Source organism: Ascaphus truei, chromosome 13, assembly GCF_040206685.1.
Source record: "Ascaphus truei isolate aAscTru1 chromosome 13, aAscTru1.hap1, whole genome shotgun sequence".
NCBI classification, from domain to species: Eukaryota; Metazoa; Chordata; class Amphibia; order Anura; family Ascaphidae; genus Ascaphus; species Ascaphus truei.
In genome coordinates this window covers 34,804,586-34,828,174 of record NC_134495.1, presented here as the reverse complement: position 1 = coordinate 34,828,174, position 23,589 = coordinate 34,804,586, and the positions used below count along the sequence as shown (strand labels likewise).

Below are 23,589 nucleotides of genomic sequence, written 5' to 3'. Positions count from 1 at the left end.
ACACACACACACACACACCGCTATACACCCACACACACGCTATACACCCACACACACACACACCGCTATATACCCACACACACCGCTATATACCCACACACACACAGACCGCTATATACCCACACATACACACCGCTATATACCCACACACACACACCGCTATATACCCACACACCCACACACCGCTATATACCCACACACCGCTATATACCCACACACCGCTATATTCCCACACACCCCTATATACTCACACCGCTATATAACCACACACACCGCTATATAACCACACACACCGCTATATACACACACACACCTATATACACACACACACACCGCTATATACACACACACCGCAATACACACACACACCGCTATACACACACACACCGCTATATACCCACACACACACCGCTATATACCCACACACACATTGCTACATACCCACACACACACACACACACACACACACACACACCGCCACACCCACACACCGCTATATACCCACACACGCACACACACACACACAGCTATACACCCACACACACACCGCTATATACACCCACACACACACACCGCTATATACACCCACACACATACACACCGCTATATACACCCACACCCACACACACCGCTATATACCCACACACACACACACCGCTATATACCCACACACACACACACACCGCTATATACCCCCACACACACACACACACACCGCTATATACCCACACACACACACACCGCTATATACCCCCACACACACACACACCGCTATATACCCACACACACACACCGCTATATACCCACTGTGACAAACGGCTTACTCCGGGGCTCCGTCGTTTGTCCGGGACTGTTTAGAACACGGTCTTTTAGGGTAGGTTAAATGATGAGGCGTCACGTACTGTTCCTTTAAACAGGCTATGCCTGGTTTATTCAGTCCCAGGCACTGAGACTGCCACAGTGCATACAACAGAAAACAGATCAAAACAAAAGCTGCTCACCTGAGCGATAACTTAACTTAGATATCCCTGACTCAGGGTTGGAAGTGGCTTTTCCACTTCCAACATCAAAACACGGTACTTTTGCAGTCTTACACAAATGAACAGAAAGATTGAACCTGTTTGGGGAAGAGGCTTCTCCCCTCTGTAGTTCAGCAGCCTTCCAGCCTCCTGGCTCTTGTGGGGAGACCAGAGCAAACAGGAAATCAGTCTTTCATACCTGATTCCTAATTAGCATGACAGGTGACAGAAATCAGGCAGCAGACAAACTCTGGTCTGGATCTCTCATCCCTCAGTTCCAGCGCTTGCCAAACTGTGGGATGGAGTGTATGTATTATAAGGCTGCACTCCCAGGCCAAACAGGATAGAAACTGTCTAGTATCCTGGGAGCCCTATATACGGAATTTATTACCATCCCCTGGTTTCTGTCACATATCCTCCCCCCCAGCTCAGACCTCGAGGGATGAGCGACCATGGATATTAGGGAGTGCATCCTTGACAACCCGTCAGCATTGCCCTGTTTGTGCCCTGACCTGTGTTCCACAGAAAATTTAAAGGGTTGTAGGCTTAGGAACCACCTGGTCACTCTAGCATTCTTTTCCCTGTTTTGACACATCCAGGTAAGGGGTGCATGATCTGTGACCAACCGGAATTTTCTCCCCAACAGGTAGTATTTGAGCGTCTCTACAGCCCACTTTATTGCGAGACACTCTTTCTCTACTATGGAGTAATTTTTCTCCTGGGGATTTAGTTTCCTACTTAAATAAAGGATGGGGTGCTCCTCACCTTGAGACTCCTGGGAGAGTACCGCCCCCAGCCCTACCTCAGATGCGTCGGTTTGGACTACGAACTCTTTGGAGAAGTCAGGTGTGACCAACACTGGTTGGGCACAGAGAGCTTCTTTCAGGCTTCTAAAGGCCTGTTCGGTTTCGGGGGACCACTTTACCATTAGCGGTCCTCTTGCTTTTGTGAGGTCAGTTAGTGGGGTTGCCTTAGTTGCAAAATTGGGAATAAACCTTCTATAGTACCCAATTAACCCCAAAAAGGTCCTTACTTGTTTTTTTGTAACTGGCCTTGGCCAATTTTGTATCGCCTCCACTTTGAGTGTTTGGGGTTTGAGTAAACCTCTGCCAATAGAATATCCCAGATACTTGGCCTCCTCCAGACCAATAGTGCATTTAGCGGGGTTAGCAGTTAGTCCAGCAGACCGGACTGCGTCAAGCACAGCTTGGACCTTTGGAAGGTGGGATTGCCAATCTTCACTATGGATTACCACATCATCCAGGTAGGCGGCAGCATACCGAGCATGTGGTTTTAAAATTTTATCCATCATTCTTTGGAATGTGGCGGGAGCTCCATGTAAGCCAAAAGGCAACACCTTATACTGAAAGAGGCCGTCTGGGGTTGAGAAGGCTGTCTTTTCTTTTGCCCTTTCTGTGAGGGGAACCTGCCAGTACCCTTTTGTTAGGTCTAGGGTTGTGAGATATCGGGCTTTGCCCAGTCTCTCTACAAGTTCATCTACCCTGGGCATAGGATAAGTATCAAATTTTGACACCGCGTTTAGTTTCCGGTAGTCATTACAAAACCTTGTTGTACCATCTGGCTTTGGGACTAAGACTATAGGGCTGTTCCACCCACTTTGGGATTCCTCAATTACACCTAGTTTTAGCATTTTTTTAACCTCTAAACTTATAGCCTTTCTTTTGGCCTCTGGGATTCGGTACGGTTTAAGGTTAACTCGGACCCCCGGTTCAGAGACTAGGTCATGTTCAATTACGCTAGTTCTACCTGGCCGTATAGAGAAGATTTCTTTGTTTCTTTTCACTAAATTCTGAACCTCTCGTTTCTGATGAACAGACAGGGTTTCAGCTATGCTAACCTCTGGGTCAGTTTCTTGATTCTCTGACGGACCTGGGGGTACTAGGGTTAACAAGACTTCTCTATCTTTCCAGGGCTTGAGTAGGTTTATATGGTAAATTTGCTCAGGTTTCCTCCTACCTGGCTGTCTTACCTTATAATTTACTTCTCCCACTCTTTCCAAGACCTCATATGGCCCATGCCATTTAGCAAGGAATTTACTCTCCACGGTGGGAACCAGAACTAGTACCCTATCACCTGGAGAAAAAATTCTGACCCTAGCACCCTTATTATATGTATTCCTCTGTGCTTCTTGAGCTTTCTCCATGTGTTCCCTCACTATGGGTAGGACTGCAGCAATGCGGTCCTGCATCTGGGCAACATGCTCTATTATACTTCTGTAAGGGGTAACCTCGTGTTCCCAAGTCTCTTTGGCTATATCCAGTAAGCCCCTTGGGTGTCGGCCATACAATAGTTCAAACGGGGAGAAGCCAGTGGATGATTGGGGAACTTCCCTAATGGCAAATAACAGGTACGGTAACAAACAATCCCAGTTTTTCCCATCTTTATCAACCGCCCGCCGTAACATGCTCTTTAAGGTTTTATTGAACCTTTCCACTAAACCATCTGTTTGTGGATGATACACTGAGGTTCTGAGATGCTTGATTTTTAGGAGTTTACATAGCTCTTTCGTTACTTGGGACATAAATGGTGTTCCCTGGTCAGATAGAATCTCTTTAGGAATCCCGACCCGGGAAAACAGAACTACTAACTCTTTTGCTATGTTTTTAGCTGAGGTGCTACGTAGGGGAACTGCCTCCGGATATCGGGTGGCATAATCTAATATTACCAATATATGCTGATGTCCCCTAGCAGACTTTATTAGGGGTCCTACTAGATCCATAGCAATCCGGTCAAATGGTACCTCTATTATGGGAAGGGGTACCAATGGGCTGCGGTACGCCTTGAACGGGGCGGTGATCTGACATTCTGGGCATCAGGAACAATAATTCGTAATTTCTGCCAGAACCCCAGGCCAATAGAAGCTTCGGAGAACCTTTTCTTTTGTCTTTTCCACCCCTAGGTGTCCCCCCAATGGATGACTATGTGCGAGGTGTAATACTACGTTACGGAATGTCCGTGGTACCAACAATTGTTTAGTTGTAACTGATTTCCTTTTATCAACCCGATATACTAGGTCGTTCTCTACCTCGAAGTAGGGGTAAGCAAGTGACCTATCTGGTTGGCCAGGAGTACTATTCTGGTCCCGTATATTTCCCCTTGCTACCGCTAATGTGGGGTCCTCCCACTGGGCCTTCTTAAAACTCCCAGGACTGACCTCTAGGTCAGCGAGGGTCTTATCCGGTTCTGGGGTGGTAAGTGTCTGCTCAACATCTTGATTTGGGGTATTCCCTACCAAAGTAGTGATGGGGAAGGGAATTTTACAGCACTCCTCCTTTTCCCCCTTCTTATTTGGGCCCTCGTCAACCTCCATTTCTGAAAAAGGGAAAGGATTTGTTTCTTCTAATACTTCGTTATGGTCCGCTATTGAACTCTGGGCGCTATTCTGAGCGGGGGACCACATTTTTAGAAAATGGGGAAAGTCGGTCCCTATTAACACATCATGTGCCAGTTTGGGTACAATACCCACCTTGAAATCTAAAGAACCAAACTCTGTTTAAAAAAAAACATCAACAGTGGAATATTCATGATTATCCCCATGTATACAACAAATTGCCACTCTTTGTGAACTGTTTCCCTGTTTCTTCTTAATGGGCAAGAGGTATTTGGACACTAGTGTGACCATGCTCCCAGAGTCAAGAAGTGCCCGAACCCTCTTACCATTAACCTTTACAAATGCCCACAGATGGTTATTCAAGGGGTCCTCTGGGCTAGGGCCCATACATTGGGACAACAGCGAATAAGGTTCCACGCTGTTGCATTGCATGGGCTCATCATTTAGTGGGCAGATTTTTGCTGTGTGGCCCCTCTCATGACAATTTACACATTTAGGTACATAGTCTGTGTCCCACTTAGAGCCTTTTCCCGGCTCCCCATGTTGGCTATTGCCCTTAGTGTGCGAACCACTGTTGCTGGTGCTGCGTGAAGGTGGTCGCCGCTCTTCAGCGCCCCTTAACCCCGGTACCCTTTTACCGTCTCTGGAAGAGTCCTGGAACCTCGGGTAGTGGGGTTGCTCCACGACTGTGGGTTGCGGGTGCTCTTCTGCTGCATTGTACCTTTCTACGAGGGCCACAAGCTCATCCGCATTGTGGGGGTCACTCCGACTGACCCAACGGCGTAAGGCAGAGGGAAGTTTCCTCAAGAACTGGTCCATGACCAACCGTTCCACGATGTGGCTGGCTGAGTTGATCTCGGGTTGTAGCCACTTCCGGGCGAGGTGGATGAGGTCATACATCTGGCTTCGAGTGGCTTTATCCATCGTGAAGGACCATGCGTGAAACCTTTGGGCGCGAACAGCCGTGGTTACGCCGAGGCGGGCGAGGATCTCGAACTTCAATTTTGCATAGACGTTAGCTTCGGCTGGCTCTAGATCAAAGTAAGCCTTCTGGGGTTCGCCGCTTAGGAAGGGTGCGATTAGACCAGCCCACTCAGCTTCTGGCCATCCCTCTCTCTGTGCCGTGTGTTCAAACGTGAGAAGATAGGCTTCCACATCATCCGAGGGTCCCATCTTCTGAAGGTAGTGGCTTGCCCTGGTCATTTTCGGTACTGGGGCTGCAGCTGCCAGTGGAAGGTTACTGATAGTCCGCCTCAGGATCTCGAGTTCCTGCTGTAAGCCCTGAGCGAACCGCTGTTGCTCCTCTCTCAGCAAGCGGTTTGTCTCTTGCTGGTTTGCATTCGCGTTTTGCAGGGCTTCATTCGTCTGTTGCTGGTTTGCATTCGCCTGTTGCTGGTTGGCATTCGCCTGTTGCTGGTTGGCATTAATCTCTTGCTGGGCTATTAGCAGCTGTTGCTGGGCTGCATTCGTCTGCTGCTGGTTTGCATTAGTTTCTTGCTGGGCTATTAACAGCTGTTGCTGGGTTTCATTCGCGTCTTTCTGGGCAGCGAGATTGCGTACCAGCGCACCCACCACGTCTTCCATCTTGTTTGCAGAGGATGAAAAAAACTTTTTTTTTTTTTTTTTTTTTTTTCAAAGTTCTTCAACCCGCAGACCCCCTAGTGCTCTGCCCGCATTCTCCACCATATGTGACAAACGGCTTACTCCGGGGCTCCGTCGTTTGTCCGGGACTGTTTAGAACACGGTCTTTTAGGGTAGGTTAAATGATGAGGCGTCACGTACTGTTCCTTTAAACAGGCTATGCCTGGTTTATTCAGTCCCAGGCACTGAGACTGCCACAGTGCATACAACAGAAAACAGATCAAAACAAAAGCTGCTCACCTGAGCGATAACTTAACTTAGATATCCCTGACTCAGGGTTGGAAGTGGCTTTTCCACTTCCAACATCAAAACACGGTACTTTTGCAGTCTTACACAAATGAACAGAAAGATTGAACCTGTTTGGGGAAGAGGCTTCTCCCCTCTGTAGTTCAGCAGCCTTCCAGCCTCCTGGCTCTTGTGGGGAGACCAGAGCAAACAGGAAATCAGTCTTTCATACCTGATTCCTAATTAGCATGACAGGTGACAGAAATCAGGCAGCAGACAAACTCTGGTCTGGATCTCTCATCCCTCAGTTCCAGCGCTTGCCAAACTGTGGGATGGAGTGTATGTATTATAAGGCTGCACTCCCAGGCCAAACAGGATAGAAACTGTCTAGTATCCTGGGAGCCCTATATACGGAATTTATTACCATCCCCTGGTTTCTGTCACACCACACACACACCGCTATATACCCACACACACACCGCTATAAACACACACCTATATACCCACACACACACACCTATACACACACACACACACACACCTATATACACACACACACCTATATACACACACACCGCTGTATACACACACACCGCTGTATACACACACACCGCTATATACACACACACCGCAATATACACACACACACACCGCTATATACACACACACACCGCTATACACACACACACACACCGCTATATACCCACACACACCGCTATATACCCACACACACACCGCTATATACCCACACACACCGCTACATACCCACACACACACACACACACCGCCACACACACACCCACACACACCGCTATATACCCACACACGCACACCGCTATATACCCCCACACACACACACACACACAGCTATACACCCACACACACACCGCTATATACACCCACACACACACCGCTATATACACCCACACACATACACACCGCTATATACACCCACACCCACACACACCGCTATATACCCACACACACACACACCGCTATATACCCACACACACACACACCGCTATATACCCCCACACACACATACACCGCTATATACCCACACACACACCGCTATATACCCACACACACACTGCTATATACCCACACACCCACACACCGCTATATACCCACACACCGCTATATACCCACACACACACCGCTATATACACACACCTATATATACACACACACACACACACACACCTATACACACACACACACACACACACACACCGCTATATACACACACACCGCTATATACACACACACCGCAATATACACACACACACCGCTATATACACACACACCGCTACATGCACACACACACACCGCTATACACACACACACACACCGCTATATACCTACACACACCGCTATATACCCACACACACACCGCTATATACCCACACACACCGCTATATACCCACACACACACACCGCTACATACCCACACACACACACCGCCACACACACACACCGCCACACACACACACACACACACCGCCACACACACACACACACCGCCACACACACACCGCCACATACACACACACACCGCTATATACCCCCGCGCGCGCCGCTATATACCCACACACACATGCGCACCGCTATATACCCCCGCGCGCGTCGCTATATATATATATACACACACACACACACACACACAGCTATATACCCACACCTATATACACACACACACACACACACACACACACACACACCTATATACACACACACACCGCTATATACCCACACACACACCGCTATATACACACACACACACACACACCTATATACACACACACACCTATATACACACACACACCTATATACACACACACCGCTATATACACACACACCGCTACATGCACACACACACCGCTATACACACACACACACACCGCTATATACCCACACACACCGCTATATACCCACACACACCGCTATATACCCACACACACACACCGCTACATACCCACACACACACACCGCCACACACACACACACCGCCACACACACACACACCGCCACACACACACACACCGCCACACACACCGCCACATACACACACACACACCGCTATATACCCCCGCGCGCGCTGCTATATACCCACGCACACATGCGCACCGCTATATACCCCCGCGCGCGCCGCTATATATACACACACACACACACACACACAGCTATATACCCACACACACACCGCTATATACACCCACACACACACACCGCTATATACCCACACACACCGCTATATACCCACACACACACACACCGCTATATACACCCACACACACCGCTATATACACCCACACACACACCGCTATATACATCCACACATACACACACCGCTATATACCCACACACACACCGCTATATACCCACACACACACGCACCGCTATATACCCACACACCCACACACCGCTATATACCCACACACACACACCGCTATATACCCACACACACACACCGCTATATACATCCACACATACACACACCGCTATATACCCACACACACACCGCTATATACCCACACACACACACACCGCTATATACCCACACACACACGCACCGCTATATACCCACACACACCGCTATATACCCACACACACGCACACCGTTATATACCCACACCCACACCGCTATATACCCACACACCCACACACCGCTATATACCCACACACCCCTATATACCCACACACACACCACTATATAAACACACACCGCTATATACACACACACACCGCTATATACACACACACACACACACACACACACACACATACACACACACCGCTATATACCCACACACACACACACACACACACCGCTATATACCCACACACACACCGCTATATACCCACACACACACACCACTATATACCCCCCCCACACACACACCGCTATATACACACAAACACACACCGCTATATACACACACACACACACACACACACACCGCTATATACCCACACACACACCGCTATATATACACACACACACCGCTATATACACACACACACACACACACCGCTATATACCCACACACACACACACACCGCTATATACCCACACACACACACACACCGCTATATACACACACACACCGCTATATACACACACACACCGCTATATACCCACACACACACACACACCGCTATACACACACACACACACACACACACACACACACCGGTATATACCCACACACACACACACACACACACACACCGCTATATACGCACACACACCGCTATATACCCACACACACACACACACCGCTACATACCCACACACACACCGCTATATACCCACACACACACACCGCTATGTACACACACACACACACACACACCGCCACACACACACACACACACACACACCGCCACACACACACACACGCCGCTATATACCCCCGCACACGCCGGTATATACCCACACCCACACACATGCGCACAGCTATATACCCCCGCGCGCCGCTATATAAATACACACACACACACACACAGCTATATACCCCCCCCCCCACACACACACTGCTATATACACCCACACACACACACACACCGCTATATACCCACAACACACACACCGCTATATATACACCCACACACCGCTATATACACCCACCCACACACACACACACACACCGCTATATACCCACACACACCGCTATATACCCACACACACCGCTATATACCCACACACACCGCTATATACCCACACACACCGCTATATACCCACACACACCGCTATGTACCCACACACACCCCTATATACCCACACACACCGCTATAACAATGGTATTTGGGACCAAGACTTCATTTTTAAAGCTTCGAGCGACTGAGCTCCTGATTAAAACCACAGCTAACACCACCCTAACCCCTGTTACTAGTTTTAAATACTTGGGCATATGGTTTCACTCCCACTTAACATTCGGGATGCACATTGATACCCTGACAACCAAGACCTATGCCAAACTAGGGGTACTTTACAGGAACAAATACTCCCTAAGTCTCCTGGTCAGAAAACGTACAGTATCGCACAGCAGATGCTAATGCCAATTATTGACTATGGAGACATAGTATATGGCTCAGCACCTCAAACCCACCTTGGCAAACTTGACACCCTCTACAATTCAATTTGTCGTTTTGTTCTCCAATGCAACTACAACACACATCACTGCGAAATGCTCAAAGAACTAGATTGGTCATCACTCGAGTCTAAGCGCAAAGTTCACCTTTCCTGTCTTGCCTTCAAATTCTTTATGGGCAAGCTACCCAGCTACCTGAACAATCTCCTCACCCCTACCACATGCAGCACCTATCACCTGAGATCAGACTCCAAAAGCATGTTCATGGTCCCAAGGCTCGACAAAGTATCCGGCCGCTCCTCCTTCTCTTACTGTGCACCCCAAAACTGGAACAACCTACCAGAGACGCTTATATCCACCACCAGTTTAAGTTCTTTCAAATCTAAGGCTGTCCCACATTTTAATCTGGTCTGTAACTGTTTCATACACCCATAATATATATTATCTTTACTGTGTATGCAATGTCTTGTATATAATGTATACCCTACTCATTTATGTAATTGTATTTGTAAACATGTATTATTTGTCTTAACTCTGTGCCCAGGACATACTTGAAAACGAGAGGTAACTCTTAATGTATTACTTCCTGGTAAAATATTTTATAAATAAATAAACCAACCCAGCACCGTGACCAGGTCTGAGCCCAGCCTGCACGGACCAAGCACCCTGACCAGTTCTGAGACCGAGCCCAGCCTGCACTGACCCAGCACCCATACCAGGTCTGAGAGACTGAGCCCAGCCTGCACTGACCCAGCACCCTGACTAGGTCTGAGAGACTGAGCCCAGCCTGCACTGACCCAGCACCCTGACCAGGTCTGAGGCTGAGCCCAGCCTGCACTGACCAGGTCTGAGACGGAGCCCAGCCTGCACAGACAGCACCCTGACCAGGTCTGAGAGGCTGAGCCCAGCCTGCACCAACCCAGCACCCTGACCAGGTCTGAGAGACTTTGCCCAGCACCCTGACCAGGTCTGAGCCCAGCCTGCACCAACCCAGCACCCTGACCAGGTCTGAGCCCAGCTGTTACTGACCCAGCACCCTGACCAGGTCTGAGGCTGAGCCCAGCCTGCACTGACCAGGTCTGAGACTGAGCCCAGCCTGCACAGACCCAGCACCCTGACCAGGTCTGAGAGACTTTGCCCACCCTGCCCAGGTCTGAGAGACTGAGCCCAGCCTGCACAGACCCAGCACCCTGACCAGGTCTGAGAGACTGAGCCCAGCCTGCACTGACCCAGCACCCTGACCAGGTCTGAGAGACTGAGACCAGCCTGCACTGACCCAGCACCCTGACCAGGTCTGATGCTGAGACCAGCCTGCACTGACCCATGCCTCTCCAGTGTGGCATTATTTGCTCAATTGCTTTAAAAGGTAAGACCTTGGGGGTTGGAATTATGACATAATAAAAAATGATTAGAAACACTATGTGTGGTTAATCTCTTTTTAATGTTTCCAATGTGCTCTAATATGCGGATTCTGAGGGGACGTATGGTTTTACCTAAATATTGGTACCCACAATTGCATTCTAAGAGATATACTACAAAGTTAGATCTGCAGTTTAAATGTTGTTTAATTTGATAGGATTTATGGGTAGTATTAGAAGTAAAACTATCTCCTATAGTTGAACTAAATTGACAAGCAGTGCAAGTCTTACAATTAAAGAAGCCCTTGGGAAGATTAAGCCAAGTAGAATGAGCGGTTGGTTTTTTTCCTAAGTGCACTGGGGGCCTGTTTGTTTTTGATATTAGGGGCTTTTTTAAAAATCATCTGTGCTCTATCTGGTAAATATGATCCTAAAATAGGATCATTTTTTAATATAGACCAGTGTGCATTAAGGATTTTGCCAATTTTTTTAGCATCCTTATTGTACTGGGTTATGAACGGCACTTTTAGAGCTGTGCTTTGGACCCCCTTTAGTGAAGGGATTAACATATTCTCTAGACTCTAAATTGATTTTGTCTAGTGCTTAACATTTTTAGTTTTATAATTTCTATCTGCAAATTTCTTAGTTAAGATAGTGGACTGCTCTGTGAAGATATGATTATCAGTACAGTTGCGTTTTAGTCTGCGGTATTGACCATATGGGATGTTTGCTAATCATTTGTTAAGATGGCAACTGGACTGTCATATAAAATTGTTGACATCCACATCTTTAAAGTAATTTTTCGTTTTAATAAGGTTGTTCTCTATGTAAATAGTGAGATCTAGGAAATTTACAGTAGACTCACTTATATAGGACGTAAATTTTAAATTTAAGTCGTTGTTATCCAAATATAAGAGAAACAAGTTTAAATCGTCTAATGTGCCCTTCCAAACAAAGATTATGTCATCTATATACCTCCGCCATGTGACCAAGTTCGCGTCCAGGCCTTCCCATGACCATATGTGTTATTCTTCCCACATGGCCATGAGTAAATTAGCATAACTGGGCGCGAATTTGGTCCCCATGGCGGTAGGTAAAATACCTCATCGAACCAAAAGAAATTCCTCTGTAATATAAATTGGATACATTTAAGAAGAAATCCAATTTGTTGTGTTTGGAAATTCCCACTTTTTTCCAAAAAATGTTTTTACGGCTCTACATCCATCAGAATGTTTAATTGATGTATGTAGAGCCGTCACATCTGTAGTGACTAATAGATGGCCTTCTTGCCATTGTTTATCTCGTAGTAATAATATTACATCATTTGTGTCTTTTAAGTAGGATTTTTGCTCTTTTACTATTTCTTGCAGATAACTATCTATGAATTCTGATAGGTTTGATGTTAATGACCCCATGCCTGATATTATCGGCCTTTTTGTAAATTTTTATGTATCTTTGGTCTTGCCTTTAAAGCAATTGAGCAAATAATGCCACACTGGAGAGGGGGAAATAGAAATTCTGCCCTAATAAAGAGGGAATCGTATTGGATATATGAACTCCAAACGATTCCCCCTTTAGGTTTAAACCTGGAATTTGATATAAAACCGTTTCTCTGATGTATATCTAATCATAAACGTTGTAGCCTTCTTATAGATCTCCAACAGATCTCTAAATATTACTTCTAGAATGGTTATAATAATGCAACCTAGATAAATTGTTTACAAAACTTGTTTACAATATGTTTATGTATATTTTATTTCAATTTTTAATATTAGTTTGACTAATTTCATTTAACAAAATGTTTCTGTTTTGCTAAGTTCAATTTTTAAATAAATATCAATTAATATATTTTTGAGCTCCATATATGTCCGATGTGGAGATAATGTTTGTATATCAGTCATTTATAGCATGCTCTCAATAGTATCACTTTAAGACATCAATTAGCTCTTAACCTATCAGTAGATAGTTCTTAGTGGTTATAAACCCTAAGCTATGTCACCGACACTTCTGATAAAACCGAGAAAGGTGAAACGCGTAGAGTGACGCTGACAGAGGATCCACAGCCACTTCGCCGACCGGAACCCCCAGATCTTGCTGACGTCACATCCGGATTCGCTGGAACGCAGCTGTGAGACGCACGCAGAGCAGAAGCAGAAAGTTCACACAAACCGGAGGCGAGATCGATTGTGTATCTAAATGCCTAATAACATCCTAAATCATGTGAGTGTATTGTAATATACTTACTATTTTAATACAGGTTTCTACAGTCCGCACTATGATTGGTTCTCTGTGTCTAACCACTAAAGGTATTCATCTATACATCACTGCTGAAGCTGGCATACTATTCCTCACAGCCGACGAGGCATAATCTAAAGATACCGCTACGTACATTGATCTATCCTCACTTCTGTGAGTATACAATTCATAGACCTCGAGAAGACAGAGACATTTACACTTGTTATATAACAATATTGCACTATTAGATTTATTTTTTGTTTTCACATGTTTGCGCGTCCCAACGACCAGCACCTCTTCATACTCACCTGGGATTGAGAGAGCAATCGTTCATTGGGTTACAGCAGCATCCAAAGAATTCGTTTGTATCACTACATTTATATTTACTTTTCCATTGAAATGTTAATACTGTGTTAACACGTGTTTTAATTATAAGTAGAGCGCCACTATTGATATATACTTCCTGCACCTGAGACTGAGCCCAGCCTGCACTGACCAGGTCTGAGAGACTTTGCCCAGCACCCTGACCAGGTCTGAGAGGCTGAGCCCAGCCTGCACTGACCCAGCAACCTGACCAGGTCTGAGAGACTTTGCCCACCCAGCACCCTGACCAGATCTGACACTGAGCCCAGCCTGCACAGACCCAGCACCCTGACCAGGTCTGAGAGACTGAGCCCAGCCGGCACTGACCACGCACCCTGACCAGGTCTGAGCCCATCCGGCACTGACCACGCACCCTGACCAGGTCTGAGAGACCGAGGACAGCTTGCACTGACCCAGCACCCTGACCAGGTCTGAGAGACTTTGCCCAGCACCCTGACCAGGTCTGAGAGACTTTGCCCAGCACCCTGACCAGGTCTGAGAGGCTGAACCCAGCCTGCACCAACCCAGCACCCTGACCAGGTATGAACCCAGCCTGCACTGACCCCGCACCCTGACCAGGTCTGAGAGACTTTGCCCAGCACCCTGACCAGGTCTGAGAGACTGAGCCCAGACTGCACAGACCCAGCACCCTGACCAGGTCTGAGAGGCTGAGCCCAGCCTGCACCAACCCAGCACCCTGACCAGGTCTGAGACTGAGCCCAGCCTGCACTGACCCCACACCCTGACCAGGTCTGAGAGACTTTGCCCAGCACCCTGACCAGGTCTGAGCCCATCCTGCACTGACCCAGCACCCTGACCAGGTCTGAGAGGCCGATCCCAGCCTGCACCAACCCAGCACCCTGACGAGGTCTGAGCCCAGCCAGCACTGATCCAGCACCCTGACCGGGTCTGAGCCCAACCTGCACTGACCCAGCGTCCTGACCAGGTCTGAGAGACTTTGCCCAGCACCCTTACCAGGTCTGAGGCTGAGCCTGCACTGACCCAGCACCCTGACCAGGTCTGAAACTTTGCCCAGCACCCTGACCAGGTCTGAGAGACTGAGCCCAGCCGGCACTGACCAAGCACCCTGACCAGGTCTGAAACTTTGCCCAGCACCCTGACCAGGTCTGAGAGACTGAGCCCAGCCGGCACTGACCCAGCACCCTGACCAGGTCTGAGAGACTGAGCCCAGCCTGCACCCAGACCTGGTCGGAGAGACTGAGCACAGCCTGCACCGACCCAGCACCCTGACCAGGTCTGAGAGACTTTGCCCAGCACCCTGACCAGGTCTGAGAGACTTTGCCCAGCACCCTGACCAGGTCTGAGAGACTTTGCCCAGCACCCTGACCAGGTCTGAGACTGAGTCCAGCCTGCACTGACCAGGTCTGAGACTGAGCCCAGCCTGCACAGACCCAGCACCCTGACCAGGTCTGAGAGGCTGATCCCAGCCTGCACCAACCCAGCACCCTGACGAGGTCTGAGAGCCCAGCCTGCACTGACCCAGCATCCTGACCAAGTCTGAGAGACTTTGCCCAGCACCCTGACCAGGTCTGAGACTGAGCCCAGACTGCACAGACCCAGCACCCTGACCAGATCTGAGAGGCTGCACAGACCCAGCACCCTGACCAGGTCTGAGCCCAGCTTGCACTGACCACGCACCCTGACCAGGTCTAAGAGACCGAGACCGGCTTGCACTGACCCAGCACCCTAACCAGGTCTGAGACTTTGCCCAGCACCCTGACCAGGTCTGAGACTTTGCCCAGCACCCTGACCAGGTCTGAGAGATTGAGCCCAGCCTACACTGACCAGGTCTGAGAGATTGAGCCCAGCCTACACTGACCAGGTCTGAGACTGAGGCTAGCCTGCACAGACCCAGCACCCTGACCAGGTCTGAGAGGCTGATCCCAGCTTGCACCAACCCAGCACCCTGACGAGGTCTGAGCCCAGCCAGCACTGACCCAGCACCCTGACCAGGTCTGAGCCCAGCCAGCACTGACCCAGCACCCTGACCAGGTCTGAGCTCAACCTGCACTGACCCAGCATCCTGACGAGGTCTGAGACTGACCCAGCACCCTGACCAGGTCTGAGAGGCTGAGCCCAGCCTGTACCAACCCAGCACCCTGACCAGGTCTGAGAGCCCAGCCTGCACTGACCCCGCACCCTGACCAGGTCTGAGAGACTTTGCCCAGCACTCTGACCAGGTCTGAGGCTGAGCCCAGCCTGCACCAACCCAACACCCTGACCAGGTCTGAAAGACTGAGCCCAGCCTGCACTGACTACGCACCCTGACCAGGTCTGAGAGGCTGAGCCCAGCCTGCACTGACCCAGCACCCTGACCAGGTCTGAGAGGTTGAGCCCAGCCTTCACAGACCCAGCACCCTGACCAGGTCTGAGACTGAGCCCACCCTGCACCGACCCAGCACCCTGACCAGGTCTGAGAGACTTTGCCCATTCTGCACCGACCCAGCACCCTGACCAGGTCTGAGACACTGAGCCCAGCCTGCACTGACCCAGCACCCTGACCAGGTCTGACACTGAGCCCAGCCTGCACAGACCCAGCACCCTGACCAGGTCTGAGAGACTGAGCCCAGCCTGCACCCAGACCTGGTCGGAGAGACTGAGCACAGCCTGCACCGACCCAGCACCCTGACCAGGTCTGAGACTTTGCCCAGCACCCTGACCAGGTCTCAGAGACTTTGCCCAGCACCCTGACCAGGTCTGAGAGACTTTGCCCAGCACCCTGACCAGGTCTGAGAGACTTTGCCCAGCACCCTGACCAGATATGAGACTGAGCCAAGCACCCTGACCAGGTCTGAGACTGAGCCCAGCCTGCACAGACCCAGCACCCTGACCAGGTCTGAGACTGAGCCCAGCCTGCACTGACCAGGTCTGAGACTGAGCCCAGCCTGCACAGACCCAGCACCCTGACCAGGTCTGAGAGGCTGATCCCAGCCTGCACCAACCCAGCACCCTGACGAGGTCTGAGAGCCCAGCCTGCACTGACCCAGAATTCTGACCAGGTCAGAGAGACTTTGCCCAGCACCCTGACCAGGTCTGAGACTGAGCCCAGACTGCACAGACCCAGCACCCTGACCAGGTCTGAGAGGCTGAGCCCAGCCTGCACCAACCCAGCACCCTGACCAGGTCTGAGAGGCGGAGCCCAGCCTGCACTGACCCAGCACCCTGACCAGGTCTGAGAGGTTGAGCCCAGCCTGCACTGACCCAGCACCCTGACCAGGTCTGAGACTTTGCCCAGCACCCTGACCAGGTCTGAGAGACTTTGCCCAGCACCCTGACCAGGTCTGAGAGACTTTGCTCAGCACCCTGACCAGGTCTGAGACTGAGGCTAGCCTTCAGACCCAGCACCCTGACCAGGTCTGAGACTGAGCCCACCCTGCACCGACCCAGCACCCTGACCAGGTCTGAGAGACTTTGCCCACCCTGCACCGACCCAGCACCCTGACCAGGTCTGAGACACTGAGCCCAGCCTGCACTGACCCAGCACCCTGACCAGGTCTGACACTGAGCCCAGCCTGCACAGACCCAGCACCCTGACCAGGTCTGAGAGACTGAGCCCAGCCGGCACTGACCCAGCACCCTGACCAGGTCTGAGAGACTGAGCCCAGCCTGCACCCAGACCTGGTCGGAGAGACTGAGCACAGCCTGCACCGACCCAGCACCCTGACCAGGTCTGAGAGACTTTGCCCAGCACCCTGACCAGGTCTGAGAGACTTTGCCCAGCACCCTGACCAGGTCTGAGAGACTGAGCCCAGCACCCTGACCAGGTCTGAGACTGAGCCCAGCCTGCACTGACCAGGTCTGAGACTGAGCCCAGCCTGCACAGACCCAGCACCCTGACCAGGTCTGAGACTGAGCCCAGCCTGCACTGACCAGGTCTGAGACTGAGCCCAGCCTGCACAGACCCAGCACCCTGACCAGGTCTGAGAGGCTGATCCCAGCCTGCACCAACCCAGCACCCTGACGAGGTCTGAGAGCCCAGCCTGCACTGACCCAGAATTCTGACCAGGTCAGAGAGACTTTGCCCAGCACCCTGACCAGGTCTGAGACTGAGCCCAGACTGCACAGACCCAGCACCCTGACCAAATCTGAGAGGCTGAGCCGAGCCTGCACAGACCCAGCACCCTGACCAGGTCTGAGAGGCTGAGCCCAGCCTGCACCAACCCAGCACCCTGACCAGGTCTGAGAGGCGGAGCCCAGCCTGCACTGACCCAGCACCCTGACCAGGTCTGAGAGGTTGAGCCCAGCCTGCACTGACCCAGCACCCTGACCAGGTCTGAGACTTTGCCCAGCACCCTGACCAGGTCTGAGAGACTTTGCCCAGCACCCTGACCAGGTCTGAGAGACTGAGCCCAGCCTGCACTGACCAGGTCTGAGACTGAGCCCAGCCTGCACTGACCAGGTCTGAGACTGAGCCCAGCCTGCACTGACCCAGCACCCTGACCAGGTCTGAGAGGCTGATTCCAGCCTGCACCAACCCAGCACCCTGACGAGGTCTGAGAGCCCAGCCTGCACTGACCCAGAATTCTGACCAGGTCAGAGAGACTTTGCCCAGCACCCTGACCAGGTCTGAGACTGAGCCCAGACTGCACAGACCCAGCACCCTGACCAGGTCTGAGAGGCTGAGCCCAGCCTGCACCAACCCAGCACCCTGACCAGGTCTGAGAGGCGGAGCCCAGCCTGCACTGACCCAGCACCCTGACCAGGTCTGAGAGGTTGAGCCCAGCCTGCACTGACCCAGCACCCTGACCAGGTCTGAGACTTTGCCCAGCACCCTGACCAGGTCTGAGAGACTTTGCCCAGCACCCTGACCAGGTCTGAGAGACTTTGCTCAGCACCCTGACCAGGTCTGAGACTGAGGCTAGCCTTCACAGACCCAGCACCCTGACCAGGTCTGAGACTGAGCCCACCCTGCACCGACCCAGCACCCTGACCAGGTCTGAGAGACTTTGCCCACCCTGCACCGACCCAGCACCCTGACCAGGTCTGAGACACTGAGCCCAGCCTGCACTGACCCAGCACCCTGACCAGGTCTGACACTGAGCCCAGCCTGCACAGACCCAGCACCCTGACCAGGTCTGAGACTGAGCCCAGCCGGCACTGACCCAGCACCCTGACCATGTCTGAGAGACTGAGCCCAGCCTGCACCCAGACCTGGTCGGAGAGACTGAGCACAGCCTGCACCGACCCAGCACCCTGACCAGGTCTGAGAGACTTTGCCCAGCACCCTGACCAGGTCTGAGAGACTTTGCCCAGCACCCTGACCAGGTCTGAGAGACTGAGCCCAGCACCCTGACCAGGTCTGAGACTGAGCCCAGCCTGCACTGACCAGGTCTGAGACTGAGCCCAGCCTGCACAGACCCAGCACCCTGACCAGGTCTGAGACTGAGCCCAGCCTGCACTGACCAGGTCTGAGACTGAGCCCAGCCTGCACAAACCCAGCACCCTGACCAGGTCTGAGAGGCTGATCCCAGCCTGCACCAACCCAGCACCCTGACGAGGTCTGAGAGCCCAGCCTGCACTGACCCAGAATTCTGACCAGGTCAGAGAGACTTTGCCCAGCACCCTGACCAGGTCTGAGACTGAGCCCAGACTGCACAGACCCAGCACCCTGACCAGGTCTGAGAGGCTGAGCCCAGCCTGCACCAACCCAGCACCCTGACCAGGTCTGAGAGGCGGAGCCCAGCCTGCACTGACCCAGCACCCTGACCAGGTCTGAGAGGTTGAGCCCAGCCTGCACTGACCCAGCACCCTGACCAGGTCTGAGACTTTGCCCAGCACCCTGACCAGGTCTGAGAGACTTTGCCCAGCACCCTGACCAGGTCTGAGAGACTTTGCTCAGCACCCTGACCAGGTCTGAGACTGAGGCTAGCCTTCACAGACCCAGCACCCTGACCAGGTCTGAGACTGAGCCCACCCTGCACCGACCCAGCACCCTGACCAGGTCTGAGAGACTTTGCCCACCCTGCACCGACCCAGCACCCTGACCAGGTCTGAGAGGCTGATCCCAGCCTGCACCAACCCAGCACCCTGGCGAGGTCTGAGCCCAGCCAGCACTGACCCAGCACCCTGACCAGGTCTGAGCCCAGCTTGCACTGACCACGCACCCTGACCAGGTCTAAGAGACCGAGACCAGCTTGCACTGACCCAGCACCCTGACCAGGTCTGAGACTTTGCCCAGCACCATGACCAGGTCTGAGAGACTTTGCCCAGCACCCTGACCAGGTCTGAGAGATTGAGCTCAGCCTACACTGACCAGGTCTGAGACTGAGGCTAGCCTGCACGGATCCAGCACCCTGACCAGGTCTGAGAGGCTGCTCCCAGCCTGCACCAACCCAGCACCCTGACGAGGTCTGAGCCCAGCCAGCACTGACCCAGCACCCTGACCAGGTCTGAGAGCCCAGCCTGCACTGACCCCGCACCCTGACCAGGTCTGAGAGACTTTGCCCAGCACCCTGACCCGGTCTGAGAGACTGAGCCCAGACTGCACAGACCCAGCACCCTGACCAGGTCTGAGAGGCTGAGCCCAGTCTGCACCAACCCAGCACCCTGACCAGGTCTGAGCCCAGCCTGCACTGACCCCGCACCCTGACCAGGTCTGAGACTGAGCCCAGCCTGCACTGACCCCACACCCTGACCAGGTCTGAGAGACTTTGCCCAGCACCCTGACCCGGTCTGAGAGACTGAGCCCAGACTGCACAGACCCAGCACCCTGACCAGGTCTGAGGCTGAGCCCAGCCTGCACAGACCCAGCACCCTGACCAGGTCTGAGAGGCTGAGCCCAGTCTGCACCAACCCAGCACCCTGAGCAGGTCTGAGCCCAGCCTGCACCAACCCAGCACCCTGACCAGGTCTGAGACTGAGCTCAGCCTGCACTGACCACGGACCCTGACCAGGTCTGAGAGGCTGAGCCCAGCCTACACTGACTAGGTCTGAGACTGAGCCCAGCCTGCACTGACCCAGCACCCTGACCAGGTCTGAGAGGTTGAGCCCAGCCTGCACAGACCCAGCACCCTGACCATGTCTGAGCCCAGCTTGCACAGACCCAGCACCCTGACCCAGCACCCTGACCAGGTCTGAGGCTGACTACAGCCTGCACTGACCAAGCACCCTGACCAGGTCTCAGAGACCGACCACAGCCATGTATATATCCAACTCGATGTTAACTCCTGCAAAGCCGGGCAAGTAGGGATACATTTGTATGAGTAATTAGTAAATAAGGCGATCCTGTCCCGTGCCGGAAACTATTACAGATCTCATCCGGGCACTCGCAGCCCCCCATCCATTTAGTGTTCTGTACGGAGGCCCCTTGTCGGAGATGGGGGGGGGAGGGTTCCTCCTCTTGCCCCTTCCCATCAGTCATGGCAAGTGGGAAGGGCTGAGATGGCTCCTGTCTTGGGGCAGACATGTCCAGACCCTCGCTTGTGGTAGTGTGACCTCTTATGTGGAGTCCTTCCGCGGTGTGACGAGGGGGAGTGACCCCATATGTGCGGTCCAGAAATATACCAGCATGCAGAGCAGGGCCAGGCCGAAGCCTCCCACAGGAAAAGTGTTTGGGAACATTGGAAGTCTCACTCCATGTGATAGAAGTGTCTCTCACCCTCTCCCCCCCCCCCTCCTCCCACCAGTCAGCTAGAACTAATGAGCGTGACACCTTGTGATCACTCCAAGTCTTGCACAATCCCCTCCTCCTGGGGGGTTCTAGGTCACTGTGCTGGGTTCCGTGCTGTCTGCTTGGGAAAGTGCACGGAAAGACGTTCGTGTGGGAGGAGAGGACAGATCTGTGCCTTCCCCTCCAACTCCCACCACAAAGGCCAAGAGAGCACAGGGGAACCAAGCAGAAGACACACGCACGCGCACACGACAGATACTCCACGCACATACAAACATTATGTGCACACACAACATATATTGTGCACACACACACAGTATAGGAAAAAAGAATGGTGTAAATAGAGCTAAAAGGCTGTGTTAATTAAATAAACAGTGTACAAACATAAAAAAGTGATAAAATGTGTGATCCTACACTACACCTTAATTAATTAAGGCACGGCTGCCAAGTGAAACTAACCCAAAACACAGTCAGTGCAAAGCAAAAAACAAACAATACAGACCGGCGCCTAAAGAGTCCAATATGGGTAGAAAAAAAAGTCCAATAGTGATGAAGTGTCAAGAAGTAGTAAGTCCAATCTCGCACTTCCAAAATCCACAGCAGGATATTATGTGGCACATGTAAAGCAAGAAGAGGAAACCATCATAGTGCAAAACTGCTAGAAATAATAACAAATAGGACGAACACGACAAGGCAAATACTAGACAAACACAAGCAAGGCTGAGAAATAATACAAAGAGTTAATTTAATACACAAAATAAAAAGAACGTAGGCAGGTGACGAATCCGGTTTGGAAAAACCGGATTCCTACTTACAAGACGTGCGCAATAACCACGCAAAGATATAAGGCGAGTAGTGAACGGCTCCGGCATCAGGTGAATGCGCGGCGTCCAGGCGCTGCTCCAAACACTGTCCTCCCCTCCGCAACCGGATGTGCGTCACTGGGGGTGGGTCTGAGACGCTCCAAACGCTCTCTGCCACTCCGTGGCCGGAAATACGTCACCGGGGGTGGGTCAAACGCCGGAACCCCCTTCTCCTACTGCTGGTAATGCGATCACGCTCTGGTGAGTACTCTGCCTTAGTCCTTAGAGTAACTCTTACAAACTGGAAATCCAGTTTTCGAGTCTCAAAAAGTCAGACTGAAGTATGTGTTGAAGGTCAGAGAGGCTATGGCTGTGCGCATATAGGATTGTGTCATCTGCATACATGTGTATTGAGGCTTCCTGACAAGCTGTGGGAAGATCATTGATGAACACTGAGAAGAGTAGGGGCCCCAGAACAGAGCCTTGCGGTACACCACAGGTGATATCCAGCACACGAAACGCGTTGGGCAGTTTGTAAGAGTTACTCTAAGGACTGAGGCAGAGTACTCACGAGAGCGTGATCGCATTACCAGCAGTAGGAGAAGGGGGTTCCGGCGTTTGACCCACCCCCGGTGACGTATTTCCGGCCACGGAGTGGCAGAGAGCGTTTGGAGCGTCTCAGACCCACCCCCAGTGACGCACATCCGGTTGCGGAGTGGAGGACAGTGTTTGGAGCAGCGCCTGGACGCCGCGCATTCACCTGATGCCGGAGCCATTCACTACTCGCCTTATATCTTTGCGTGGTTATTGCGAACGTCTTGTAAGTAGGAATCCGGGTTTTCCAAACCGGATTCGTCATCTGCCTACGT

At 51.7% G+C, this 23,589-nt stretch overlaps 1 protein-coding gene across 1 annotated transcript; it reads right to left on the bottom strand.

The window, feature by feature from the left end:
• Positions 1–17,633: 17,633 nt before the first annotated feature.
• Positions 17,634–23,579, bottom strand: LOC142464628 (uncharacterized). Its single transcript, XM_075567997.1, has 3 exons — positions 23,481–23,579; positions 17,894–18,832; positions 17,634–17,846 (listed from the first exon to the last, which is right to left on the bottom strand). The coding sequence occupies exons 1-3, from the start codon at positions 23,577–23,579 to the stop codon at positions 17,634–17,636; spliced, it is 1,251 nt and encodes a 416-aa protein (XP_075424112.1).
• Positions 23,580–23,589: the final 10 nt, after the last annotated feature.

Excerpts from the sequence above, each read along its gene's own strand:
- LOC142464628 (XM_075567997.1), bottom strand. The coding sequence starts at position 23,579 with ATGACGAATCCGGTTTGGAAAACCCGGATTCCTACTTACAAGACGTTC. Across the intron at positions 18,833-23,480 it reads GTGAATGGCTCCGGCATCAG|AATTCTGGGTCAGTGCAGGC; the intron begins GTGAATGCGCGG and ends TGACCTGGTCAG. Across the intron at positions 17,847-17,893 it reads CTGGGCTCAGTCTCTCAGAC|CTGGTCAGGGTGCTGGGTCT; the intron begins CTGGTCAGGGTG and ends AGTCTCTCAGAC.